At 42.7% G+C, this 25,855-nt stretch overlaps 1 protein-coding gene across 5 annotated transcripts in view; it reads left to right on the top strand.

Moving 5' to 3' along the window:
- ASXL2 (ASXL transcriptional regulator 2) overlaps positions 1-25,855 on the top strand; it is a 127,994-nt gene that overhangs the window by 78,239 nt on the left and 23,900 nt on the right. For 4 of the 5 annotated variants that reach the window (XM_052810103.1, XM_052810105.1, XM_052810106.1 and 1 more), the window contains 2 exons: positions 15,098-15,213; positions 22,040-22,166. In XM_052810103.1, coding sequence (XP_052666063.1) covers positions 15,098-15,213; positions 22,040-22,166 — 243 coding nt within the window. Of the gene's footprint in view, positions 1-8,136; positions 8,180-15,097; positions 15,214-22,039; positions 22,167-25,855 lie in introns of those variants that run through there. The other variant, XM_052810107.1, reaches the window with a different exon arrangement.

Below are 25,855 nucleotides of genomic sequence, written 5' to 3'. Positions count from 1 at the left end.
AAAACCATGTTGTCAGAGCAATCGTGCTGTCTTGTGTTTGGGGCAGAACCTGCTGCCCTTTGAGAGCTCTGTTTATTTACATAAACTGAGGTGTATTTTAGGCAGCTGAGTGTGTTTGTATTTCAGGTAGGCTTTACAGCTGGGAAGTGTGCTGCCACTAGCATGTCAAGCTTTGGTAGCAGTGCCAGCTCCATGCAAATTATGTGTCTCTGATGGGACTTGACCATGTTATGGTGTTTGTCATAAGCACACTGAATTTGGTTGAATTTCCTGTGCAACCATTATTTAAAGTAGGAGCACTATATATAAACTATATATATATACATGCACACTATTGAAATAGTAGGGACGTGAGGAGTCTTCATAACTGTCAATGGGTATTGCACAGTATTTGCCCAGAGTGACTGAAAACATCTTGTTTTACCAACAGAGGATTAAAATGTTTTTAGCCTTATTGAACTTTAGTTTTTAACAACTGGATAACATATGTTCTAAAAGTCCTGGCTAGGTAGCACTGCCCTGTGCTTACTGCAGAGGAACTGGCATTTCTTTTCAAATAAGTATTGGCCACATAACTGCCTCTTTGTATTTTTAGCATCAGTAGTAGTAAAGTTCTAATGTGCAGTGATTACTACCAGCTTGGTAGTCACCTTCAACTGTGAAGGACTCATAGCAATATCTAATACATTTTTTATTTTAGTTGCTTCCTTCGCTTCTGCTCTAGGAGAAGAATTTTCCTATTCTGTATTTCCAATGGGTAATGTGATTACCCCGACTTACTGATGGTCTAACGAATGTCTCTGTAACTATCTGGAGTTTTCAATTGCGCTTTCTTGGCAACGTTTTTCTTACCAGTCAGATTCCCTCGTGTTTTCATCACTTGGGGGAAATGAGATCTTTTAAAATGACGTACCTGTATTAGCGTGTTGGACTGTCTCTGTCCTTACTGACAACAATACAGCCACATTCTCTGTGCCCTCAGCAGTTTGCCATCTTCTAGTCCAGTAGTTAATTCTTTCCCTTCAAAACACGGCCCACGGTAATTTCCTAACTTTTAGAAGTGTTAAAGCTTTTGCTTATTGTCACATAAGGCTGCACATGAGCTGATGTCTTTAAGACTTGCAGTTTCTTTCCATATATTACAGACAAATGCATGAGATTTACTCTGCTGGTTACCACATTGATTCAGAAGCAGCTGATAACTCCAAATAAAAAGATCTCAGTAAGTCTGAAGCAGACAGCTGTGTGTGTTGAGGATGCTTTCCCTGCCTGTCCATTCTGTCCTTTTCATGCTTGTCCTAGCAGTGCTGGTGGCAGTCAGAGGGCCGCAGGGAGGCTTTCCCGTTCCTTCTGCAAGCAGCGTGTTCTTCTCGGTGCCGTTGGGAGGCAATGGAAGTGGGGAGTGCCTGTAGCTAAGGCTGCCCGGCAATCTTCTTTTAAAGACCTTTTTCACTTGCCAAACTTTAATGTTGGGGCTTGGTTGTCTGTCTGGGGAAGGGGGAGTGTCTTTTAACATCAGCAGGATCTCTTCAACTGCTGCTGAGAAAAAAGTGTAGGGAGATTGAAGTTTTTTTGTCCACTTAAAAGTCTTATTTTACCAGTGTAATCCACTGCCATGGCAGTGCCTCAGCCCAGGACTTTGAATTTGACTGCGTAGTTTCTTGCTGAAAAAAACCCAACCCCAACAATTTTTTTGTTTCTACGACATTGCGCCTGCATTTCTGAGCGTCTGAGAGTCTCGGGTTAGCCGGTTTGCAGCCATGGGTGAGGGCACAGGTTAGAACAACAAGAACAGGGAGCACAGTCTTGGGGTTGACAGAGAGGCAAGCTTTTAAGCGCTGTTCGTTTTTCACCAGAACTGTAAGTATCTCAGCTTGGCTCTTTCTTTGTTTTCAGTTCAGAGTGGTGGAATCCATTGTCAAAATGCAGGAGTTGCTTTTTTGGCTGGCCCCACTGCAGCAGCCCTTGGGTGGCTGCGGAGGCTGTGCTGCAGCCTCTGCCCCAGCTGCAGATAGGCCCCATGCGCACTTGGGTTGCAGCTGACAAGATTTAATGTTTCTCGGCTATTTTTAATGTACATTTGCAAATTAATGAAAATTAGTTTGGGGTGTGAGTTGGAAGTGCTGTTGACAATTAATTCCACATGTGGACCTTGCTGTTCCTGAGTGATTGTTCCCAGATGGAGTGAATCAGGAAGAGTTAATCACAAACAACTGTGTGAGGAAGAGCTGTAATACCTTCATTTTTATATTTTTTGACAGTGGTCTCTAGAAACTGGTCTCTCAACAGCAGAGAAGAAACTGAATTTAATCTTAGCTAAGTTTAAGTTAGCAGACCCTTAGCTGGACATGTTACAACCCTGTTTTAGCATGGCTCCTGGATCAGAGGCCGTTGTGCTGGGTGCTGTACACAGGATTCCTGCCCTGGGGAGTTTGCAGTCACATCACTTAAGTGATAGTAGGTAAAAGCAGAGAAGAGAATACAGGGAAACTGTTTAAGTTCATCTATACTGGCTATGCTTTGACCCCTACTTTAGGACTCTGAACGACAGGCCTTTATTTCAGCTAGGTACCCCAGAGCTGGTGTTAAATGTGATCATTGGCATCGTATTATCTTCATCAGTTTCTCTGCTTAAAAGTTATTTGGAGAATTCCTAAATTGTCTAAATCAACTGTTTCCAGGTTAACTGTGTGGTTTTACCAATGAAGAAAAATGCTACTTCATGGGGTAAAAATCAGGAAGCTTCAGTGTAGTGGGTAATTCATGGTTCTTCTCCAAAAAATTAAACACTTGTGCTAGTGCTGTCTCAGCAGTAAATGCATTGGCATCACTGCTGCTACAGTCCAGGCATAACTGCTTATCACTCTCATGTGCTCATGACACACACAGTAATCAAATAATCCTCTTGTAGGCACTTGTGCTGTCCTTGGAGGCTTGTTTTCAGGCATGTGTGTCTTGGCAAGAAACCCTTGTTAAGTGGATTAGCTGGTGAGACACCTCGCAGGCACAGGTGAGGTGGCAGCTGGGAGAGCGATGTGCAAACCTTTGCAGGTTCCAGGTTGTGCTGCTGTGTAGCTGGGTTGGAGATCCTCTGTAATCTGGATATGAGATTTTTAAATGGCTTATTTTCTTTTATTAAAATGTATATGGGCAGAGACAAGGTGCAATAACAATGATCAAAGAGACCTGAGAGCTAATGAGTGAGTGGTAGGTAGCTCTTCAGACTCGAGGAGAAGAGCAGCCGTGCTGCCCTAGATGCAGTCACACCAAGGTGAGATACGTGATGCAGGAGCCTGGCAGGGAATTCAAAGAAATGTGACCACATCTTCCTCTCTTCGAATGCCTACATTAGCTTCCTACGCAATTCATGTTTGGCCACCTCTGATCTGCTCTGTGTTTGAGTCAGCAACCTAGAATCATGTTCTGTTACCCCAAAAGAAAGCATCCGAAGCATACGGTCCCCCTTACATTGGCCTCTAAGCATCTGCTGTAAAGAGATGCTGAGGGTCAGTTGAGCTGCTCCGAAGACTCTCTGCCCAGAACTCTGGTCCGTGCCCTCTCTTTACTCACCCTGGGTAGACTTGGGCAGCCGTGGTGATCTTGCTGCGAGCCAGCATGCCTCAGTAGCCCTACGAAAGCAAACCTAGCGATAAAAAGACTGGCAGCCTTGTGCCTGATGAGCAATTTGAATCAGCTCACGGAGGAACCTAATGCATGCCGGGACAGTCCGAGGGAAGGGATGGGGCTGCTCACCTGTGGTGGGAGGTGTAAGACCTCCTTTTGATGGCCACAAACCATTAGATGAGTTCATTTGCTCGTGTACCTTAACAAACTTGCTGTGCTCCAGATACATTCTTCTGGCTCAGGAACACACGTCTTCAGCATGCTGTGGTATTAGTAAGCAGTCACAAGTAATACTCAAAAAAGAAGGTATTTTACTGAAGGATTCTGTAAAGAAGCATAAGAAGAATCTTCGCTGTAACTTAGGGGTTTTTTTTCACAACCATATGCTGCCCGAAGGGGGTTGCTTTGCAAGGAACAAAGTTGTATGGGGTGTATTTCAGTTGCAGGTGTGTTACTTCTTCAGAGCAAATGCTCCCTTACAGAATGAGTTATATAGTGATTGGGTTCTCTTAAAAATAAATTATTAAAAATACAATTATACCAGTCACAACAGTCAACAGATGTTCCTTTGAGCTTTGTGGGCATCTCACACTTGACACGGTGAGGTAAAGCTTTGGGTTCTGACAGGCTCTTCAGGGAGGTGGCACTGCTTGAAAATGTACTCGACAGCAAGTGCCATTGGTGCCTTCTGTGTGTGTGTGCTGCAATTTCTGTTATATATTTTTTTAAAACCATGCATTCCTAGGAATGCAGTGACTAACACAGGCAAGTGCACTGGTACAGTTTCATATGAGCAAGTGGGTTTCTCTGGTTTCTCTTGGTGTTAATTTGGCGTTGCTGTTGCTGAGCTGAACTGTTGAACTGTGTTGCAAGGTAAACATTTTTGAAAGAAAGCGCTGCATTTGTGCTGCTTCTTGCTTCTCAGTAGAGCTGCCTCTGTTTCTGCTTCCACGGTGCCTTATTGATGCTGTGCTTAAATTCATATCCTTGCTCTTGAGTGCGTATCGGAAGAAGTCTTACTGAAGCCTGTATCTTGTGTGCACAGGATGCCGGGTTTTGAGTGACCGTGTCTGTAGAGCTGCCAAACGCTTCGTGTGCTGGAGGTGGCCGTGACCTGCCTGCATTTCCTTTTGCAGGCCGTGACAGCCAGAGCAAACCCGCCGAGTGGGCGTACTGTTGCACAATTAATCTCTCTCCTTCTTCACATGTGTGAATGCAGAAAAACCTTTCATGCTCCTTTTTTAATTGAATGCCTGAAGAGTGAGGGAGAAGAGGTGCGCTGCTGCTTCTGCCTTTATATAGGTCCCTATGTGACAGCAGGAGGTGCTGGCACAGCAAAGTCCACGTCCTGCCTGACCTGCAGTTACTCAACTCGATGTCTGTTCTGTAGGCTGTAAATTTTGCTCCTAAAGGACTCAGAAGTCAAGGAATGACCTATTGAAATGGCAGGTATTTGCTGGCTATTGCACATCAGCTGAGATCCAGAGAAAGAGAATACCTGCAAGGAATGACAAGGGTCATTTTAGAGGCTCCTCGCAGCAGGTGCCGTGTTCAAACTGAGCAACAAAAGGATACCAGGAAGGTGAACACTGTCAGTTGGGTATTGGTCACGTCAAAACTGGCTGCTTTAGTAGATGAATGTTAGTGCTAAAAGCTTTTCTGGTGTGAAAGCATAAAATGTTGGCCCTTTTCAAAATAATTCTTAGACTGGTATGCTCAGAGGAAGATTTTCTTGTTTTCCCTTGCTTTAACGGAGACGTTCTCCCCACTTTTATATCATCATAGAAAACCATCTACATAACAAGGTCTTTTCCTTGTGGGTCGACGCATCCTCCTCGCTCTCCATTTCGAGGCCATCATCGGCCATCGCTGTCAAGTGCACTCATGGAGTGCAGATGTCTCTTTGTGATCCCTCTTTGTACCAACCTCATGGCAGGAGTCACTTGGCTGCCTTTGATCATCAGATAAGTGGCTGTGAAGAAAACAGCTCTTCCACCATGCCAGGGTAACTCTTTTCTTCATCAGTGCTGTTATGCACAGCATGTGTTTGTATCTTTCTGTCTTATCATGAAGTGGTACAGGTATTATTTATGAATTTGGGACGGGTTTTCTCCACTGCCTTTGTGGGGACCTGCAGGGACAGGCCTGAAGTACATGTGTGCTGTCACCAGAAACATGAGCACCTGAATTTTCTGTGGCAGTAAGTGTTGACGGGATGGACTGCAAGATTCAGTTCGTGGTTTTACCCAACTGGCCTTGACCTGAATAATTTCGCTTCTGCTTCTCAGTGTCCAAGAGGAGAGAAGTTTAGGTGAACTGCTAAGTTCTTTGAGCTCTAAAGGTATTTTTTTAGGGAAGAGGGAAGTGTTCTCGACATGGAAACTTGTATTTTGGCTAAAGTAACAAACACACACTGAAATCTTTGCAGTAATGTACTGAGACCAAACGGGGGCAGCTGCCAAGGTTGGTTGTCAAATGACTTTCAGTGAGCATTGGGTGTTTATCAACAGGGGGAATGAATGATTGCTTCTATCAGCGACCTGGGCTACCATAGTGTGTATTGTGAATAACTCAGATTTATCACTCACCCTTACAGTCTTGACTTTTTCCTAAAGGCACACGTCTGCTATCTTGTTTTTTAACAAAAAAAAAAAAAAAACCAAACAGCAGAACAACTCATTGATGTTGGCTAATTTGATGTCAGCTAAAGTAATTAGCACTTATAGCTGTAATTTTTTAACAAGTTTATGTAAAATACTTACTTTCTCTTCTTCCTTCCAGTACAACAGCTGAAAAAATGTTGTTTGTATCAGTAAAATATCTCTAAATTCAGAACATTTTGATGATCATGGTTTGACTTCTTGAACACCCAGGGTGCTGTGCCTTTGTCATCGCCGTATGTCTTCCAGAAAACTTGAAAATGCTTAAGCTTAGGAATTGACAGGGGTACAAATCACCGAGCATTTCTTTTTACTATTTCTTTTAGTTTCATTTGTTTTATACATAGATTCTGAGCCTGCTGTGTTGGGGACTACTCATTCCTTTTGTACACATACTGTCTGTAGCAGGGTCTTCCAGTTTGTGGAGGCTGCTCTAGATGTGCTGCATGCTGCGAATAATAAACGTAGTCATGTGCCTTCCCCATGGCTGGGCTGAAACCAGAACTACTTTTGTGTCATTTAGGTAAGCCTGGGGTTTGTTAACTGGGAGATCTCCATAGCTGATAAGGCTTTGTGACAGAGTTGTTATATGAAATGTTTATAATGCTGATGGATGTTCCTGTGCCTGGGCTGGAGAGTACTGCAGCCAGTCTGAAGGGCAATGTGCTTGGTCCTGCGTTCCAAAGAGCTCCACATTGACCTGTCCCTCTGATGAAGAGCCATCATTCATGGACACACAGAGCAGGTTTTGGTGGCAGCGTCTCAAGTATATGATGTAGAGTCTATGGCTGCTATTGGCAGCTCAGGTTGTCAGACCTTTCTCTAAGTGATCCAATACTATACGTGGTGTTAAGCTACTTAGTGAGAGCTGCTTGGTGCCAACTTTAATTCTTCACTAGAGCAGAGAGCTGTAGAGCTGTATCTTTCCTTTTTACCCCTCTTTCGTAAGGTGTTTGTCCATATTTAACTGATGTTCTTTCCTAGAGTGGAGAAGTTCCCCAGTGTAACCAAGGCAGCAGGTATGAATAAATTTACTCTAAGAAGGCCTTAGGTTGGGAGAGAAAGAGGGTAGAGAGCTTAGGTGAGATCACCGAGCATGGAGACGTATGAGCAATCCGACACAGACTTGTTGGGTACTTCAGCTTGTTTTGTCAGAGCTGCCAGTGCAAGATACACTCCAGTCTCTCCATATGAAGCAAAGAGTTGATCTTTGTTATGTTTATAAAAATGTAATCTGATAACAGGAATGCATAATCCTCATCAGAGCAGTATAAATTTCAACTTTACCCAGAGTAAGTGCAGAGGGGGAGTTCTGGGAAGTTGCAATTGGACAGTATTTTTGGGCATTATTTCTTCCTTCATTTTAGCAAGGAACAGTCATGTGGAGGAGAACTCTTAAAATGGTTGTCTCACTTGTAAGTATGATACTGTTTTGATATGAATTCAAGGTTGCATTCCCATTCTCATTCTGGTAAACTGCATACCTGTAGAAAAGAAGGGCGTTGGATTAACTGGAGACATTTCTGTGCCTCTCAAAACATGTTTTAATTGCTTTCACTAGAAGTTTTTTCATGTAATACATCTGGATCCCATTAGCTGTTTAAAATTGTGTTATTTTAAGCTTATGACTGCACATAGTTGAAAGGGGGGGGTATTGTATTTTTAGTTCAGCTTGACTGTACTTTCTTTCCAGATGAGTAAAGTGCAGCCTTTTCTTTCTGAATGTGTAGATATTGAGGCAGACAACCCCATGGAAATGCATGCAACCCCTTGAGCAGGAACTCTGGATCTACTATTTTAATTTCTTTTCATATTATACTCTCCCAAGCCCAAACAAAATCAGAGACAAAACCCCAGTAGAGCTCCTACTTCTGAGCTCCAGCCGGGACGCAGAGGTGAGTACGTAGTCCGTGTGCCCATGTGGCTTTGCACCGAGCTCTGCTGCAAGAGTGACGAGAGCAGGCACAGGGCTGGCAGCAGTGCCTGCCGATGGGACGTGTCTTGTGTCTAGATCATGCTGCATTTTGGTCCTTTTAAAGGCAAAGAGTAAATATCTCATGCCTGAAGACTGTACAGAAGAGTGCTGCTTCTGTGCCAAATAATAAATCAAATTTATGCTGGCAGCGGGATTACAGATTTCAGACTCCTGATGGGTGGAATGAATTATCAGGATGCATTACCCATTCATAAGATGGCATTGATTTCTGAAGCACATGCAGCCACAGCAGTTTGTTAGGTGATGCTCATGAAGCAGTTATCTAGCAAAAGGCTTTTTATCCCTGGTAGAATTTTTTTATCTAACGCTCTGAGTATAAATTTAGCAGAACAATTTCATTGTTCCAAAATAGTTTGATTCCACTTACCCGAAGATGAGAGTTTCTTTTATTGCATAGTGTATTTGAAACTATAATTAGCTCTGATCTTTAAAAGATAAAGGATAAGAGACCCAGTAAAACCCCACAGTTCCAGGAACCATCGTGCGAGCAGTTCAGAAGGCTGTGCCCTTTGCTTACATCACTGAGCCTGCTGTAGTGTCAAAATACAGGGTCTGTGCGGTGTTTTTACGCTAGTAATATTTGGGTAGGTTGGTTTCAGTTGTCTTCAGCCATAGCTCATGCAAAAGACTCTTCTTGTCAGATTAATTTTAGTTTTGCAAACTGTTACATCTTTCTTTGTCTGATTTGAAAGTATTTTGACTCCCAAATTCTCTCAACAATTGCAGATATATTTTTCCTTTACTTCTAGCACATTTTTAATAGTTTTGTTTCATGCTGTTAAACAGTTAGCATGTTAGTCAAAATATCTATATGCCAGTATTTGGTAGAGTGAACTGTGAAGGTGGACCTTAAGCTGTGTGACCCTCTTTTGGAGCCACTGAAATAAAACTGTTGTATAAATGCAAGGTCATTCTTTATGCTTGCTTTCTTAAGCAGTGTCCGCTGCATCTCTTCTGAAACAAGCCTGAGAAAGCCAGCAGTCATTTCTACTACATCAGTTTAAGAAAATCTTAATCTTGATTTAGTAATTGCCTGAGTGCCTGCCAAAAAAGTATGAGTTCTGTCATCATCCCCGTTGTTTGGCTGTAAGATCTCCCTTTGCTTTTCTGTTCCCTCCTCTCTGGCTCAGTGCTCCTCCAGGTGTTTTCCTGCCCAGTCCTGCAGCCAGCTATGCTCCATGCAGTGACAAGGGAGGATAAGGCAATGCATCAAAAAGTAAATTATTGGCTGAGTGAGCAAAGATCTCTACAGTTCTGTCTAAATGTTGAGCTTAGAGGGACATTACAGTCATACAGTCAATCTTGCCGCCCCAAAGCAGGATCAGCTATGTCCGTGTGTTTTATCGTTGTTTATCTGACACTGTTTGTGAAAGACATTAGCCAGAATATTATTATTAAATATCATCTTATACAAGTGAGCAGATGTATACTGGAAGCCAGTGGGATTTCAAACAAATATCCCACTACTTTGACACCTTAAAAGGTAAACAACCTTTGCAAGATGAGACATTGAAGAAAAAAAAAAAAGTAAAAATATTTTGGGCACCTTCACCTTTCTGTTACTTTCAGTCTCGTGCAGTGTGCAGAGCTGTGCTGGTACCTAACACCAGGTGAGAATTATGAGTCTTAGTGCTCCTTTGGTGGTAGGATGGACTTTAGCCAGTTTCAGCAGGCCAGTCTTGCACTGGGTGGTGACAGCAAAGAGTGCATGGTGGGATCTAAGTACCAGGGTGTCAGGAGACGTGGGGCGTTCCTTCCAAAGGGGCGTGCCTTTGGAAACACCAGGAAAACACACGATGTGGCACACTGTTAAAATGGACTTGTTGTCAGATCGTACTTCAGTTGCCTCGTTTGAGGCTGTGGTTAATTAATGCATTGCTTTACCCAAGAGGGTCAAGCAGAAAGTCCTTAGCATTTACTGAATTGGGGCTCCTCGAAGGAAAGGCACAAGGCAGCGTCTTGATGAAACTGTACAGCCTAACTATTTCTGTTAGAAGGGATCCCTAGACTACATCCTGCGTTTAATATTTGCAGCAATTTACTGCAATTTTTCTAAAAGAATTAACCACTCATCTTCTTCAATAAATGATTGTTAAATAAATCTTACTACTTCTCTTTGCTGCTGTTAGCACAGTTTCTTTATAAATGTATATAAGAGAATTGATTGACCAATGGTTTAGAGTTTGCAAATCTTAAGGGAACCCAATACCTTGTAAAATGTCATCAGATCTTGCCAGACTGAAATTTCTAATTTAACTGACCTTTAACGTAATTAAAGTTCTGTTATAATTTCATTTCTTAGAAGAAATGCTCTTGTCAGTGACATTTCAAGTAAGAAGTCTAAAGTGTAAAGGAGTCTCTGTCCCATAAATTACAGCTGTAATTGACTGCAGATGGGTCTTCCTCCAGTATTTCTTCTTGCAGCTGGGACATGGGGCTCTACTGGATCCACTCTTAGTTTATCTAACAAATTGGGGTTTGTGAGGTTTGGCTGACACATGTTCTGCTTTATCTCATCTACTTTAATCTTAGAGAACTGTTAAAATTTCACCTGGCAAACTCCTCTCCCAGCCAAACCACCAGCAGGAAGCAATGAAACCTTGTGAATGAACCAGCCAGCGCAGTGACTTCAGGCCAAGTGTGCAGAGTTATGGGGTTTTTTTAGCTATCGTGGCTATGGATACATATGTTTAATTGCTTCTCCAAGCCAGCACTCTCAAATACCTGAGGTTTTTTCTCAGTGCCCTTTAGTCATGTTTCTGTCCTTACCGCTTATTATCAAGGTGATGTCTCCATCCCATCTCTCATATGCCTCTTTGGGATGAGAGGATTCTGTTTACTGTTTCTAATTCAGAAAATCTACTGAAATTCGTTTCTGTCAGATACCGGCCCACAGTCTTGCCTAATCTTTAGCTGCTCAAGGAAATCCTTATTTACATAAAAACAGTGCAAAGCAACTCATCAAGTCTTTTAAAATTGGAGTGTCTTACTGGATGCACTGCTTTCTGTACCTATTGCTGCAGCTTCTCTCTGAAAGCGCTCTTAAGATTTAAGGGCATGAAGAGCTATAATCTCAGCTCCACATATTTTTCAAATTACAAGAAAGCCTGAAGTGAAGACAGAACTAACTTTACTGAAATTCTGTTTAAATGTAAAGGAAACAAACTTAGCTTGTCAAGCCTCATACTTATGGGAGTCTGAATATTTTTCTACATGTGCATGTCTTTGTGTTACACCTCCGCTTGGCTGCGTGCGAAGTTCTTAAAAGGATGTAACCTTTCTGAGAGCTTTTGGGTCCAAAGACCCAGGGGTGTCTTCTCACAGGTTTATGCTCCCATCCATCCCCCCTTCGCTTTGGGGGCCCACAGCTAAGCTCAAGCTGCTGTGACTTGGTTGGCTTTCTCAAGTTCTCCTGTTTGTTCTTGTGAATCTGTTGTGGTTACAGCTGTCAGTCCAACACAGCAGCCGTTATGGCACCGAGGGCTTTTACACAGTCAGAGAATGCGCAAAATATCATAATGCGGCTTTATTTTATCAGCTCCAGGGATGAGTTGTCTTCCCAGGTGTGGGGCTTAGCCTGTGCTGCCATTCCTGGTTTTAAAATATTAGTTTTCTTTATTCAAAGACAGCATAAAAATTAAAATGTGAAGAGAATATGAGGCCAGAGAAGAGTAGCCTGTATTTGGCTTAATGTTTCTATTTCACACAGAACTTGTAGTTTCAGCAGTGATAGGCTTCAAAGAGGATGTGGTTTATGTTCCTGCTATTCAAATGTCTCAAAACCAGTAACAGTCAATCTGCTTCTGTGCCTGGGTTTGAAATGTTAAACCAAACTTGTGTTTTCTTTGTGTTTAACAGCTACGAGCAAGGATTAGTTTTAGAAGGACGGGGGCGCAGTGTTTGCCCAGCCGAGGGTTGTGTTTGCAGCAGTGGTGGACTGGGAACTTACCTGGCTGGTGTAAGAGTGAGGTCAATGGCTCTGCTGCTCTCTGGGTGATGACAGTGGCCCAGCAGCTGCGAGCATGGTGCTTTTTCAGCAGAAACGGGATGCTCAGACACGAAGCTACATCATTTCATTTTGTATGCTTCACTCATAGTCCTTCCTTTGAGGATAATACAAAATAGCTCACTATCCCTAGTTTTTTTTCCATATCCTTCACCGTTTTCTTTACTTTACTGAATCCCATCAAATTCTATTGATGTTGTGTAATCAGCACTGCAGTATGCAAGACAGTCGATGTGAATATGCTGTAAGAATTTTATATATTGCCATCTTTCCATCCTTGCACATAGCATCATCTTGCTGGCTGTTTTCATTCACCTGTCAGCCATCATGGATCTCTTTCCTGAGATGACACAGTTCATTTAGTTTACCACAGGTTCTATGAGTATCTTGGGTTCTTTCCTCCAAAAATTTACTTACTCCTTTTTTTATGTTTTACTCTGTATTTTTGGTCTTTTGTTCTCTGGGTTATATTTCTCTGTGTTTCCACACAATTCTCTCTGACCTTAACTAAACTAAGTATTTAATATTTTACTGTTTCCTGCCTTCTGGTCTATCACTAAGCTCTAAACTGCTCCCTGCTTAGTACGTGACCTTGCAGAATTTTTGCTGATTTCTTGCTTGATTACCATTTGATTCTGTTCTTTGCCTTCCGTCCCATCCAACCGCAGAGTTATGCCAATTCTTTGTTTTTTAAACAATAGCCAAATAATTTTTAGAAGCCTTTTGTTGAAAATCTCTGGAAGTGTGAGTAAACTCTTAGCAACAGACTTTCTTTTCTTCAGTTCTCTTTATCAAGGCACTCAGAGAATTCCAATGAGTTTGAGATCTTCTTTTCCTCTCCAGGTGCTGAGCAGACTCTGATCTTTTCCAGCATCTTCTTATTCTTCTTGAACTCCAATTTCAACTAAACTGAGACAAATGCAAGTTTAAAAACATTCTTACTGCTATTTCAAACTACAGATATAACCTTTGCTTTCCAGGTCTTGGTGTAACATCAGGGGTTTCTTTTGCCTTTTAAGTGGTAATTCTGCTTGCTGTGCAACTGTGTCATCTTTTCTCATGTGCATGTATCGTCTGGATATGGTAATCTTGTCAGTGACTTTTAAATGACCGGTTTCTTACCATACCTTTTTATTGTTGTTGTTTTTAATGACATTTCAGAGTCTGATATTACCTCATCTCTGTTGTGTATGCCTTCTAAAAAAGTTGCTCATTTCATTTAATGTCCATGCCACATGTGAGAATTTTACTTTTTAAAATTTGTTGTTACTAATTCTATGCACTTTATTGAAATGTTGCTTTCTGATGCTTACTGTCACTGCATTATTTTGGGGAGCTTCCCTTCTCTGTGGATACGGAGCAGGATCACACTGTGGCTACTGTTAATGAAGAGCTGTTGCCATTATCTCTCGTGTCCTTCTGCAACAGAAAGGAGTTTAGCTTAGCCTTGTGTATTGTAGAACTAATTGCTTCAGGAAGCAATAATTTAAAGAGTTTACATGTGAATCTGTTTATTATCCCTTATGGTAGGGGTCATGCCCCACCCGCCCCTGCAATCAAACATTCTTTTGCTCTTCATTTTGTTTCCTTGATCTTACAGTGGGCATTATTATCTACACAAATTCACATGCAGATATATATACAGACCATGAATTTGCTAACTTCTATTGTTTTCTTTTTAACTGGCTGCCTCCATACCCAGTCTCACAGATCTACCTTTAGAGTTCATTGCAGGTGCAGCCGTATCTCATTGATGTTCTTGGCTATGCGTACATAGTGTTTGTTTTGTTACGGCTATCGTGCAATGTAAGGCATTCCAATTAACATCATTTTGCTTTTGTCTGTCTTTGTTGTACTATTTCAGCCTCAGCAGCTAAACAGCTTTGACTAGCTCTAGTGTGCTGATTACTTGGCTTTTTACATAGGTACATGTGGTGGGTTAACCTTGGCTGCTGGCCAGTACAGTATATACTTGCCAAGAAAATAGAGGCAAAACCGTGATTATGAGAGACTGAGTGGTTTCCCTGGCTGGCCACATGTCCATCACCCCACTGCTGCCAGAGCAGAGTATTTTGAGTATGCTATGCCAAAAAGGTATATTCAAGCTACATGACCAGCTGTATTTAATTCCTATCCCTTGTTTGTTGGTTGTAACAAGACCATTTAAAAGTCTAAATCACCTGAAACTAGAAGCCTTTAGGACTCCACTTGGCTAGGACTAGATTTCTTTAAGCATCTAGGCTTATCCACTGAGAATATGCATTCATTTACTGGGATATCCTGTATATTCCCATATTTCTTTTTAGAAAGGAGCAAGTGATGTTCCACTTCCTTTGCATGTCATTTGTCTTCCTGCTCTTGTGGGGGATTCAGATTTAATCTGATCAGAGACTGCTATCAGTTAAGTGTCTGACCACAGGACATTCCAGATGAAGACAACCATTGCCTGCATCTGTATTTCCAGTTAGATTTGAATTGGCTAAACCTGCATGAATCCGAAGCTTTTTCTCAAGCTGTAGTGGTGTTTGATAGCAGCTATTTACAAGATTAATAAAAAAAGACATGGACAAGAGATGAAAAATCTGAAGTTGGTCACAGGAATTGCTGTTGGCTTTCAGACAAAAACAGCTGCCTTGGTGGTGGGGAGGAAATAGAAATGATTCTTCATGCAAAAAGTAACATTTGCTAGAGGTGCAGTTTTCATGAGCCTCATGGGATGATCTGCAATGGTGAGGACTGGCTAACGTGCTGCAGGCAAACGTATAAAGGTCAGATTATGTTTGGGTTTTTTTGTTTGTTTGTTTCTTGTAGTGTCATCTAGACTGTCACAGACATCCTCCCCTCAGTCAGGCTGCCCGTCACCTTCCATCCAGACAGGCAAAGTCATCTCCTCATCGCAGAAACACAGCAAGAAGGCACTCAAACAGGTAAGCAGCCTAGTCTGCAGCCTGGTTTAGGAATCGCTGCAGTAATTTTATTTCTCTGGTAAATCATCTTTCTCGATGAAACTGCTCCCTGCAGGGAAGTAATTCAGGACTTCCTGGCTGTCTCATAGTAAACAGGGTTTTGCTAAAACACCTCTGTCTGTTAAAGGTAATGCAAAATATTGTGCTATTTAGTTCTTTTGCTTTTTCCCTAAATAAGCATCTGGACTTTTTAAAATTATTATTTTAGTGAATGGATATAAGATGTTATTTCTTTTTGCCCAACCTATTGATGAGTGTGCTTAGCTTTCTACAGTCTGTTTTGGTAAATGAAAGGTCTCTTTGGGAAAAGAACTAAATCCACTGACTTCTTCCCCTAGTTAGCGACATACTTTCCCTTCCAAGGAATTCTGTGGTTGCAGTGTGTATGTATATATGGAGGGAAGAAGGGGAAGGAGAGCATGCTGACTTTGTGTTGCACCTCTACTGGGTGTTATGAGAGAAAGAGGAGGACTGATTATTTTCCATTCCTGGGGAATGACTGTTGTGTAGATAGTGTTAATTGTGCACACATAGGATGGAGTGGGTAAGTGTTTGTACTTCAAATGATTTGTTTCTGCTAATGAAGAATGCAAGATGAATTATTCCCCTGCGTGTCTTATTTGCAGGTGTTTCCCCAACTGCATTGTTTAGTTTTCCATGATCCTTAGAAAGGAAATGCTTTATCAGGGTTAGATTTACTCCTTCGTGAAGTAAAAATCTGTAAGGAGTTATGAATCAAGTTGCAGAGGAGGTGCTAGTCCAGGCATTACAGAAGCTTGTCACAGATGAAATCATGATGTGTTCCAGATAGATTTACCTTTTCTATTCCAGCCTGTTTTCCTGACTTTTTCCAGCTGAGAAGCAACACTCGGGATGGCATTCAGCTAAGAGAGATGCCTGTGGCCCTGGGAAAAGGATCTGCAGTGAGAGGGAAGGATCTAATTAGGGCATATCATTGAGGAGAATATTACAGGTGAAGGCAACTGGATTAACTGGAGCTTTCTTTCCAGCAAGAGAGAGTTGAATTGATGTCAAAATGAGATGCCAGCTTTAGAGAATCTTCTCGCTTCTTTCTTTTCCCACTTGGCTGTTTCTCAACAGAAGCATCAGTGTTACTGTGATGTTGCTTGCTGCTGATAGCCGCAATAAAAAAGCGAGATTGTGTTGTCACTTTAGGCAGATTTTCTTCTGAAGTTCAGAGTCAAGCTTCCACTTTCATTTGAATCCTCAGAAAATTGCTTCTCACTAATTCAACAAGATATTAATTATACTCTTTGCTTTCTCCTCCTCATCCCTCTTTAAGCCTGGCTGGCAATCATTTCCCTCCAACATCCGCAAAGGCTTTTCTCTTTTAAGACAGTGATCAAACAGACTCAGCGTTTGTTGTAAACAGTCCTCTTTCCCCTCCCGTGCTCAGCAGTTCCTCTTCATTTTCTCTGGTCTGCAGGTCCCCGTTTCACAGAATCACAGGTTGGAAGGGACCTCTGGGCAAACCTACACTCCATTTCCAAACTTAGACTATTTTCAATCCTACACTCCATCTACTTTTCTCCTCTCTTCCCAGCCTCTGTCCTTACATGCCTAATAGTCTTCTACTCTTCATCTCTGAATTCCCCATGCTCTTGTTCCCACCAGCCTTCCTCCACCTTTATATTCATTCCTCTCTGTCTCTTTTCTCTCCCTCCTCCACCCCCCAGCTTTCTTATTCTGAGATGTCTACTTCCCGAGCATCCTTGTTCCAGCGCTGTTGCTGAAGGTAATGAAATATGTCAGAGCCAGTGAATTCAAAAATTTAGACAGTGTTCTCAGTTTCACTGTTAATCTCATTGGTTTGGGGAAAAAAGTCAGAAACCCTGAAAGAGAAATGGGGAACTACATGGAGGCCTTGATGTCAGCATACCATACCTGTTTGTACTTAACATTTCTGCGGCTGTCTGCAGGGCAAAAAGCTGTTTCTCGTGGTCATCATCTTCCATCACAACAGCTCTCCTCCCTGAACTCAACTCTTGTGGCCCACAGTAGAGCATCACATTGTAGCATAGTGAATAACTTGCCTTCCAGGCACGCAGGAAAAACAGGTGTTGCCAAAGAACACTATCACCATTCAGTCGTTCTAACTTACCTGCCTGAGGTTTGCTCTAGCTTTGGATCAAATTAAGAACCTTGCATGCCTAATCCTTTGCTTAATTTTAGTTCCAGTGGAATTCTGTCATTTTGACCAAATATCACATCTTCCACCTCTTCCTAAACATGGTTGCCATTGTGGTCAGAAAAAGTTATAAAACATAGATAAAATGAGCAAATATAGATAGCAGAAAGGAGACAGCAGTGTTATGAGTAGAGGAATAGGAAAAACATAAGATATCAAGTGAAACGAGAACTAAAGAAAGCTTTCATATTTTTAATTATGTCTGCAACCCAGATTATTTGCTAGCATGCACTGCAGAAGACAGCTGGCTGGATTCAGCCCTCCTATCTTAGGTGCTAAGTAATTATAATATTACTGGAGGGAAGAGAGAGCAGATTTCTAAGTGAGAACTTTTAACCCTGGAATACCATGCTGCCACTATACTGACTCTAAGTATCAGATCCTTCAAGAAATAAAGATCAGGATGTAGTTCATAAACATATCAGAGTTAAAACTGTAAAATACAGGTGAATAATATGGTATACACTGGTGTGCCATCACCATGAAGTATAGTAAGCAGATGGCTGCATTCTTTACAACTGTTTGGAAAAATCCCGAGTTAGAGGTTTGCAATATCTGAATCTAAATTGGCAGAGACATGTCAGTGCTCATCCTGCTGGAAATATGGAACAATCATGGGGAGAAACCCCCTTTGTTACAGTGAGTGTGTGCTGATACAAAAAAATCACCACACTGAGACTCTGGAATTTATAATCCAGATCCAGAAAGATGGGCGGTTTCTCACCCATCACTGGAAAATGCAGGTACTACTCTAATTCTTTCCTCTAATCCTTTCCAATCCACTGACCTCATCTCATCCTTTCCTAGCCTGAGCGGCCATCCCAGTGCCATCAGAATTCACAGAATCACAGAAACTCAGACTGGTTGGGGTTGGAAGAAACCTCTGGGGTCCCACTGCTCCAACCCCCCTGCTCAAGCGGGGTCGCCCAGAGCCACGTCCGGACAGCTTCTGAATATCTCCAAGGGGGGGAGACTCCATAACTTCTCTGAGAAACCTATGCCAGCGCTCCATCACCCTCATAGTAAAAAAGTGGTGGTTTTTTTTTTTTTTTTTTGTATTCAGATGGAATTTCTGATTTTGTTTCCGTTGCCTCTGGTCCTGGCACTGGGCACCACTGGGAAGAGCCTGGCTCCCTCTTCTTCATTCCCTCCTTGCAGGCATTTATAGACATGGATTCATTCCTTCTGAGCCTGCTCTGCTCCAGGCTGAGCAGTCCCAGTCCCCTCAGCCTCTCCCCATAGCAGAGATGCTCCAGTCCTTCAGCGTCATGGTGGCCCCTTGCTGGACCCTCTCCAGTCTGTCCGTGTCCCTCTTGTACTGGGGAGAACTGGACCCGGCACTCCCGTGGTGGCCTCACCAGCGCTGAGCAGAGGGGGAGGATCCCCTCCCTTGATCCAGATCTCGTCATGGTGTTTTAAGATTAGAACTCAGACCCTCTTCTCAGATAAGGTTTATACTGTTGGTTTTCATTTTTATCCATTACATTTTATCTGTTGTTGCCGCATACATGGAATGAGTAGGGCTGGGGACTGGGTTGGGTTACACCCTACAAAAGCTCTCCGGTCGGTGACTAGTCACTTTGTCACCTTTTGTGTGACGAAGGGAGGTGTACAGTACAGATTTTTCCCTGTTAGGTGTGTCCCCGTGGGTTTTTAACATCGTTATCAGAGACTGTAGGCAGGTGCAGAGCAAGAGGTGGGTGCTTAGGAGCAGCTCCTGGTCCTGCTGCCGTCACCGTTGTCATCCACAGTGGAGCTGACAGGGAGGAGCGTGCTGCTGACGTAAGGTCTTTGAATTACAATAAAAGGAGGTGCTGATGGTGCTGAATGGCGCCATTTTGGATGACGCTCTTTCTCAACTCTAAAGCGGTGGTTTCCGCCCTCGACAGCGGGGGTTTACCTCAGAGCTGCCCTTTGTGCAAACGCAGGTGTGCTGAGGAACATCTGCCCTCCATTGAGGGAGAACAAAGGACAACTGAAAGGCAAACAAAATGAAAATCAGCGCGTGGGCACAGGGGAGGGAGTATCCACGCAGGTCAGGGTGAGAGGAGGTTTGGCGGGCTGGTGCTGGCGGAGGGGTTTGCCGTGCTCCGGCGGCCCTGGAGAGACCCTCTGAGAGAGAGACGCTTCCAGAGGCTTCTGCAGCCGTGGCGCCTGCAAGCTGCCGCCTGATTGGTGGGTGCGGGGTAGTTAGCGTTTTCCTGATTGGCTGGTTCCTGACAGAGGCGGGCTGGCAGAGTGGGACCTTGCATGGCAGGAGCTGGGCCCGGTGTAGGGTGTTATGGGGGAGCTGGGCCCAGTATAGGGTGTTATGGGGGAGCTGGGACTGTGTGGGGTGTTATGGGGAGCTGGGCCCGGTGTGGGGTGTTATGGGGGAGCTGGGACTGTGTGGGGTGTTATGGGGGAGCTGGGCCCGGTGTAGGGTGTTATGGGGAGCTGGGCCCGGTGTGGGGTGTTATGGGGGAGCTGGGACTGTGTGGGGTGTTATGGGGGAGCTGGGCCCGGTGTAGGGTGTTATGGGGGAGCTGGGCCCGGTGTAGGGTGTTATGGGGGAGCTGGGCCCAGTATAGGGTGTTATGGGGGAGCTGGGCATCTCCCCTTCCTCCCCTCCTGCCCCCCGCCCCCATATGTACAAGGAGATTATCAGGAAGACAGAGCTCGGCTTGTCGCAATATAGTGAAGGAAGTGGGGCGATGAGGGACAACGGGCATAAGTTGAATGGTATAAGGAAAAACAGGACATAAGGAGAAGCTTTTTCCCTGTGAGGACAGTCCAGCATTGGAGCGGGGACCCGGAGGGGTTGTGCCTCCTTCACCCTTGGAGGTTTTCAAGACCCGACTGGCCAGAGCCCTGAGCAACCTGGTGGAGGCCAAGCTGCCCCTGCTCTGAGCAAGAGGTTGGACTTAAGAGACCTCCTGAGGTACTTTCCGACCAGAATTATTCTATGATTATGGCAGGACTCAATATAAATTTAGATTTATTAAAGTAAACCCCTAAAAATTATAACATAAAGTGCAAAGCTGACACAGAATTTAAAGAGGTGTCTAGTGAATGATTGTTTTCTCCTCTTCCCACACATGCCTCAGCCACCATTGGCGTGGGCACCTCAGGCGCTGCATGACTGAGAACTGAGGTGACACAATGAGCAAAAGCAGAATTGTTTTACCTGAGCCGAGAAAAAAGCAGCAATTAAATGGTATACAGAATAGGTGAACTGAATACACTAAACCTTAAATGTTTGAAGTGATTTGCATAATGGAAGTATGGGATTCACACAACTCCCTGAACACACAGCGGTCTTCATACTCTAGTACTTTCTTGACGTTCACTGTTGCCTGTGGTTCATCTTCAAACCAAAGAAGAATTTGTAAAAGCTTTCTTGAACTTGTTTATGGATTTTTGTTACTCGTATGAATGCCAGGTCTCTCTTTTTATCTCTCTCTTTTAAAAAAGCTTTTGACCTCAATAACAGGAGGTTAATTGTGCATTGCAGAGGATACTTCCTCCTACTGATTTTTAATTTTGCTGTGTTTCAGTTTGGCTGAATGGTTTTTTAACCCATGGTAGAAGTGGCCAAATAGGAACTATATAATAAATTGGAAAGTAGGAATCTAACGTGTCCATTCATTATCTGTATACTTTTGCTGTCAGTCTCCCTCATTTGTGTCTTTACAAACTGAAAGTCAGTCTGTCTTCTGTTTTCCTCATGTGGCAGATTCTGCAGGTTCCTGCATAGTTTTATTCTCTGTCCTAGTTCTAACTGTATTATTATGATTGTTGTTGTTATTTGAGATGGTGATTATCTCTAGTTAACAGTACCACTCATTTGTATACGTGCAACACAACATTTCCCATTCCTTCCTATTTTGAAATTCCATGGTGTACTTGATCTGTTGTAATTTATTCTGCTGTTAAGTTTATTTGGGTTTGGATTTCATTTTCTGAAAACAGCCACTGTGGTTTGGGTAAATGCTGCAGTTTAACCAAATGTCTTCCTCCTTCCTTGTCTTAGTCATTTGTGCCTTTTAGGCTGTATTATGGTTGCCTTAACAGCCTTTTCTCAAACAAAGGATTTTATTTTCTTCCCTTTAGTGTTTTAATCTTTGTTACTCTCCTAATTAAAAAAGTCTTTCCTGATGAGTAGCGTCTCTCTTGAAGGTTTTTAGTAAGTTGCTGCTTGCCTCTCCAGGAGATGGAAATGAATTACATGATGGTACTTTTACTTTGAAGTTATTTGTATAATTACTTCTTGAACCAACTCCAGATTTGGAATCCTTTCTCTTTGCATTCTCTAGAGATCATTTCTCATGAAACAACACAACTTAAGATGTTCTGCAACCATTAACTTTTTGCTTTAGATGCAAGGTAGGAAATCTGTCTACTTGCAGTATTGCAGTGTATTTAAACAGACAGTGTCCCATGCGAACTGAATGTCTTTCAGAAGTCATTTCGTACTTTTGACATAGTTAGAACACAACTATCAGTTGCTGTAAAACAAGCAGTTTGTACTGTGTGCTGATAATTTCTACGAATATTTTGAATTTCTCTTTGGTCATATTCTTCTGTCCTCTTCCCTAGGCCTTGAAACAGCAGCAGCAAAAGCAACAACAGCAGCAATGCAGAGCAGGCATGCCTGTGTCGGCTAATCAGCACGTCCTTCTGAAGGCTGTCAAGGCAGCCAGTGACTCCACACCTGCAAAATCTGGTACGTGGCAGGGACACTCCTATGTGGTTTTTTACTGTTGTGTCTCTCTAACTTGCCTTTTCTTCTTCTTAGGGGATGACAGAAGAAAGTGCTCTTTTCATATGGCATTCTTTTTGTTTCCGAAATAGTGAAGCTTCTGTTTTCCTGGCTTTGATTTTATTAGGAATGCATTCAGTTAAGAATAGATCTTGGATAGATCTTATTGTGCCATTGTCTGGTTAAAAAGCTTCTTTCTGTGATAAATGTCTTCCCATATAGTTGCCTATATGCTGTGGTCAGGTACTTCTCATGGCTAAGCAAACTGGGTGGTGTTTCTCTTAGTATTTATTTTTTTCCAAAGTGCCTTCTCATTCTGTGTGGCTTTCGTGTCTTGTTCCAAAGATGTATGTTCTGATCTGAAAGATCCCCAAGTGGCTTCCAGCATTTATGCTGCATTAGAAATTAATGAGATCACTGCTCTTCTCTTGTTCATTCAACAGTTCATTAGCTCCCTTACCATCAGCAGCATTTCACTAGTTACCATAAATTCTTGGTAGTTACTTCTAGCTAGTTTTCTCTAAATTCTTTTTGGTGTAACTGATTTCCATTATAAGCTTCTGGTTCTGTATGCATGACTCAAGTTGTTTTCTTTTAGATGTGAGAAACGCCTCTGTGTTTGTATAGACTGATTTTAATGTTGTACAAGTAAATGACTTTGCAGATTTATTTTATCAATCCACAATTTGTCAAGTCATCTGTGAACATTACCAGTAGTGGCTCTGTACCAGCTCCCTGGTCACTGAACACCAATCTGCTTTTGTTCATACTTATGGCAGAAATCAGAACAGCAGGCCTATCAAAGCAAAGACATTTGGCCTGGTGACCTGTGTCCAACACTGCTGATGGCACATGCATTGAGAAGTGTGTAAAAGCAGGGTAGGCATGTAGCAGTGCTTGGGGACCTTCAAAGCATGAGGAGATGTATTTGTATTTCTTGGGCTGGGTGGGATTTTCTTAGTGGATTTGCTGAACCTGGGGGGTGGGAAAGTTCACTTTGTAAATGCCTTGTGGCAAGCACCGCACTGTAAAAACTACTCATTTTTGTTTGTTTTGAGCCAGGCTGCTTATACCTTCATTTGATTTCTTCTAATTATCAAGCAGGCAATGAATAACTATTGTTTATTCAACAATTTTGCCACTCGTGACTTTTGTAGACATCTCTTTTTTGATCTGAAGAGTCCTACCGTATTCTCTCATTCCTCATATGGAAAGCTATACACTTTTTGCAAGAGAGAATGAAAACTGTACACAGTTCAGGGTGCAAGATGCATTCTGAATTTGTATAGCATCATTTTGGTATTCTGCGTTTTGTTCATCTTTTCTTAACAAGTCCTAGCATTCAGTTTGCTTTTTTTGACCCCGCCAAAAGCAGGCATTTTCCTAGAACTGTTGAGATTCTGAGACTCTTTCCTGAGTTGTCATTTTCTATTTTAGGGTCCAACAGTATGCATGTGAAGTCAGGGGAATTCTTTTTGTACATCACTTCATGTTTCTGTGCAGCGAATCATATCTGTTCTTTTATCACTCAGACATTCATTGTCATGAAGTCCTTCTGCAGCTGTAATGGGGAGGGACACACCTAAGAAATAAACAGAATTTAGGTGTACAGGGTTTAATACATGTGGTATGGAGCAGGATCAGCAGCACTGTGTACAAGAGGAAAAGAAAGCTGGCTTTTTGAAGCTGAGATCTCTTCCAAAAAGCAACGGTCTCCTCCTCTGCTTCACAGTCCTGCTGATTCTGATCCTGCTTCACCGTCTTCTGCAGCATGTACACAGTCCCTGTCTGTTTAAGCTGTGTGTACTTTTGAAGTCCCTGCCCTTATACCCCATCTGTTACACTAATTATCACGGGTAAAATGCTGTGCTATCTGTCAAACTCAGACACTTCTATGAGATGGAAATTCCAAACACCCCCCCCCCCAATAATTACCCTCTTTTTCTATCCTTCACCTTTGATTTACTTGACTTTACTTGACATCTCAGAAGGACGATGATCATGAAAATGTAACTGTTGAGGACGACGCAGCAAGAACGCTCACTCTGAAAGACTTTATTCAGGTGTTCTCTCACAGATGGAGTTGCTGAGACTGACAGTCATGAAGCTTGCCCAAAAAAAGAGAGGGAAAGCAGTTGGATCACAACAAAATTACATCTCTAATCCCAAATCCTAAGCTATTTTCAGTCATCTTAAAAATGACTTTTTGGTAAAGCTTGATAACATGGGTAATACCAAACCGTTACTTTACAGAACCATTACCTTCATTATCCTTACAGCATCTGTTAACCTGATTCCAGTCCCCAAAGTCCTTCCCCTTCCAGTCAGTCCTTTAGCCAACAAACCTGTGCTTAGAACAAGAAACAACTGCATGTGGAGGAAGAGAAGCTCCATCTCGGCTGCCGAGTTAATCGTTGCCAAAGTACTGGGCACAAGAACTGGAACTCAGTCAATCCATTCTGCTAAATTCCCTGACGTAGCTTGGCTCAGGACAAGCTAGCAGTCTCCTAGGCAGTCCTTGGCATGGCTTGGTGTTCAGCACAGGCCAAATACTATTCCCTGCAGGCACTTTGAACGTGGCCAACCCCGCCCGGAGGAGACAGAAAGTGTAAGGATGTGAACGCGGCCGGTTTGTGCCAGTTGTTCTTGGGGCCAGGGGAATGGTCAATGTCACCGTTCTGTTTACTGGTGTAGAAGTAGCCGGAGAGGATTATACAACAGCAGTAGGACAATATTAGCATGAAAAACAGTGTGCCCTTGCATGTTTTTGGTGTAATTACTTGAATGTTTAGCTGAAATTGACTGGTCAGGTTAAGAAATTTCATAGAGCCATCAGAAACTAGGCCTAGGAGTATCCTTGAGACCTCATCTAGTCCACATCCTTTCCTCAGGGCAGGATCTATGATGCATTCCTGAGGGATGTTTTCTTCAGTCTGCTCTGAGATGCCATCGATGCAAAGACCAAAAACTCCCAGCAAGTCTTGCCCTTCCTGCTTTGTTAACTTTAGCCTTAAAATGTTTTTCTTAACTTCTAATCAGAATCTTTTCTTGCTTCCTTGGGTTTAAACCCAAGATTTCCTGTCCTGTCCACCATGGCCACAGAGTGCAGGTTATTTGATTTCTTCTCCCTACTGCCTTTTATATAATTGGAGATGTTCCCTCATCTCATGCTGGTTTTCTTTAGTATAAAAGTCTTTCTGTGTTTTAGTGTGTTTGTTTATTTTCCCTTTCCAAATAGCTCTAAACAAATCCAAACCAAAACTAGACCAATCTGTCCTGGCTTGCTGGTTATATACTGCTGGAATGTTTCTTGTAACATCTGTTCAGGCATATGCAAGGTTGCGGCTATGTGCCATATATCCAATTGAAAGGAAGAGGCATATTTATCAGCTGTACTGCATGCATCATTTAATAGCAGAGTAAGTATTTAACAGTTGATGAGTTTGCCTGTTGTTCCCAGGCAGCTTTGTGGCTCAGACCCTTTCAAAAAGGTTAAGGGGAAAAAGGTTAATATCATTTTGCTTGTTTGAAATTCAGTCCTAAGCTGTGCTTGTGCCCTTTACACCTAGGCTGGTGTAGTCTGAGAAGGAAGCCAAAATTAATCCAGTAGAAAATTACACATTTCCCATAATGGTATTAAGAAAATGCAGTGC

The sequence above is a fragment of the Harpia harpyja genome, chromosome 15 (genome assembly GCF_026419915.1).
Source record: "Harpia harpyja isolate bHarHar1 chromosome 15, bHarHar1 primary haplotype, whole genome shotgun sequence".
NCBI lineage: Eukaryota > Metazoa > Chordata > Aves > Accipitriformes > Accipitridae > Harpia > Harpia harpyja.
The sequence above is the reverse complement of the archived record's forward strand: the minus strand, read 5'-3'. Positions and strand labels throughout refer to the sequence as shown.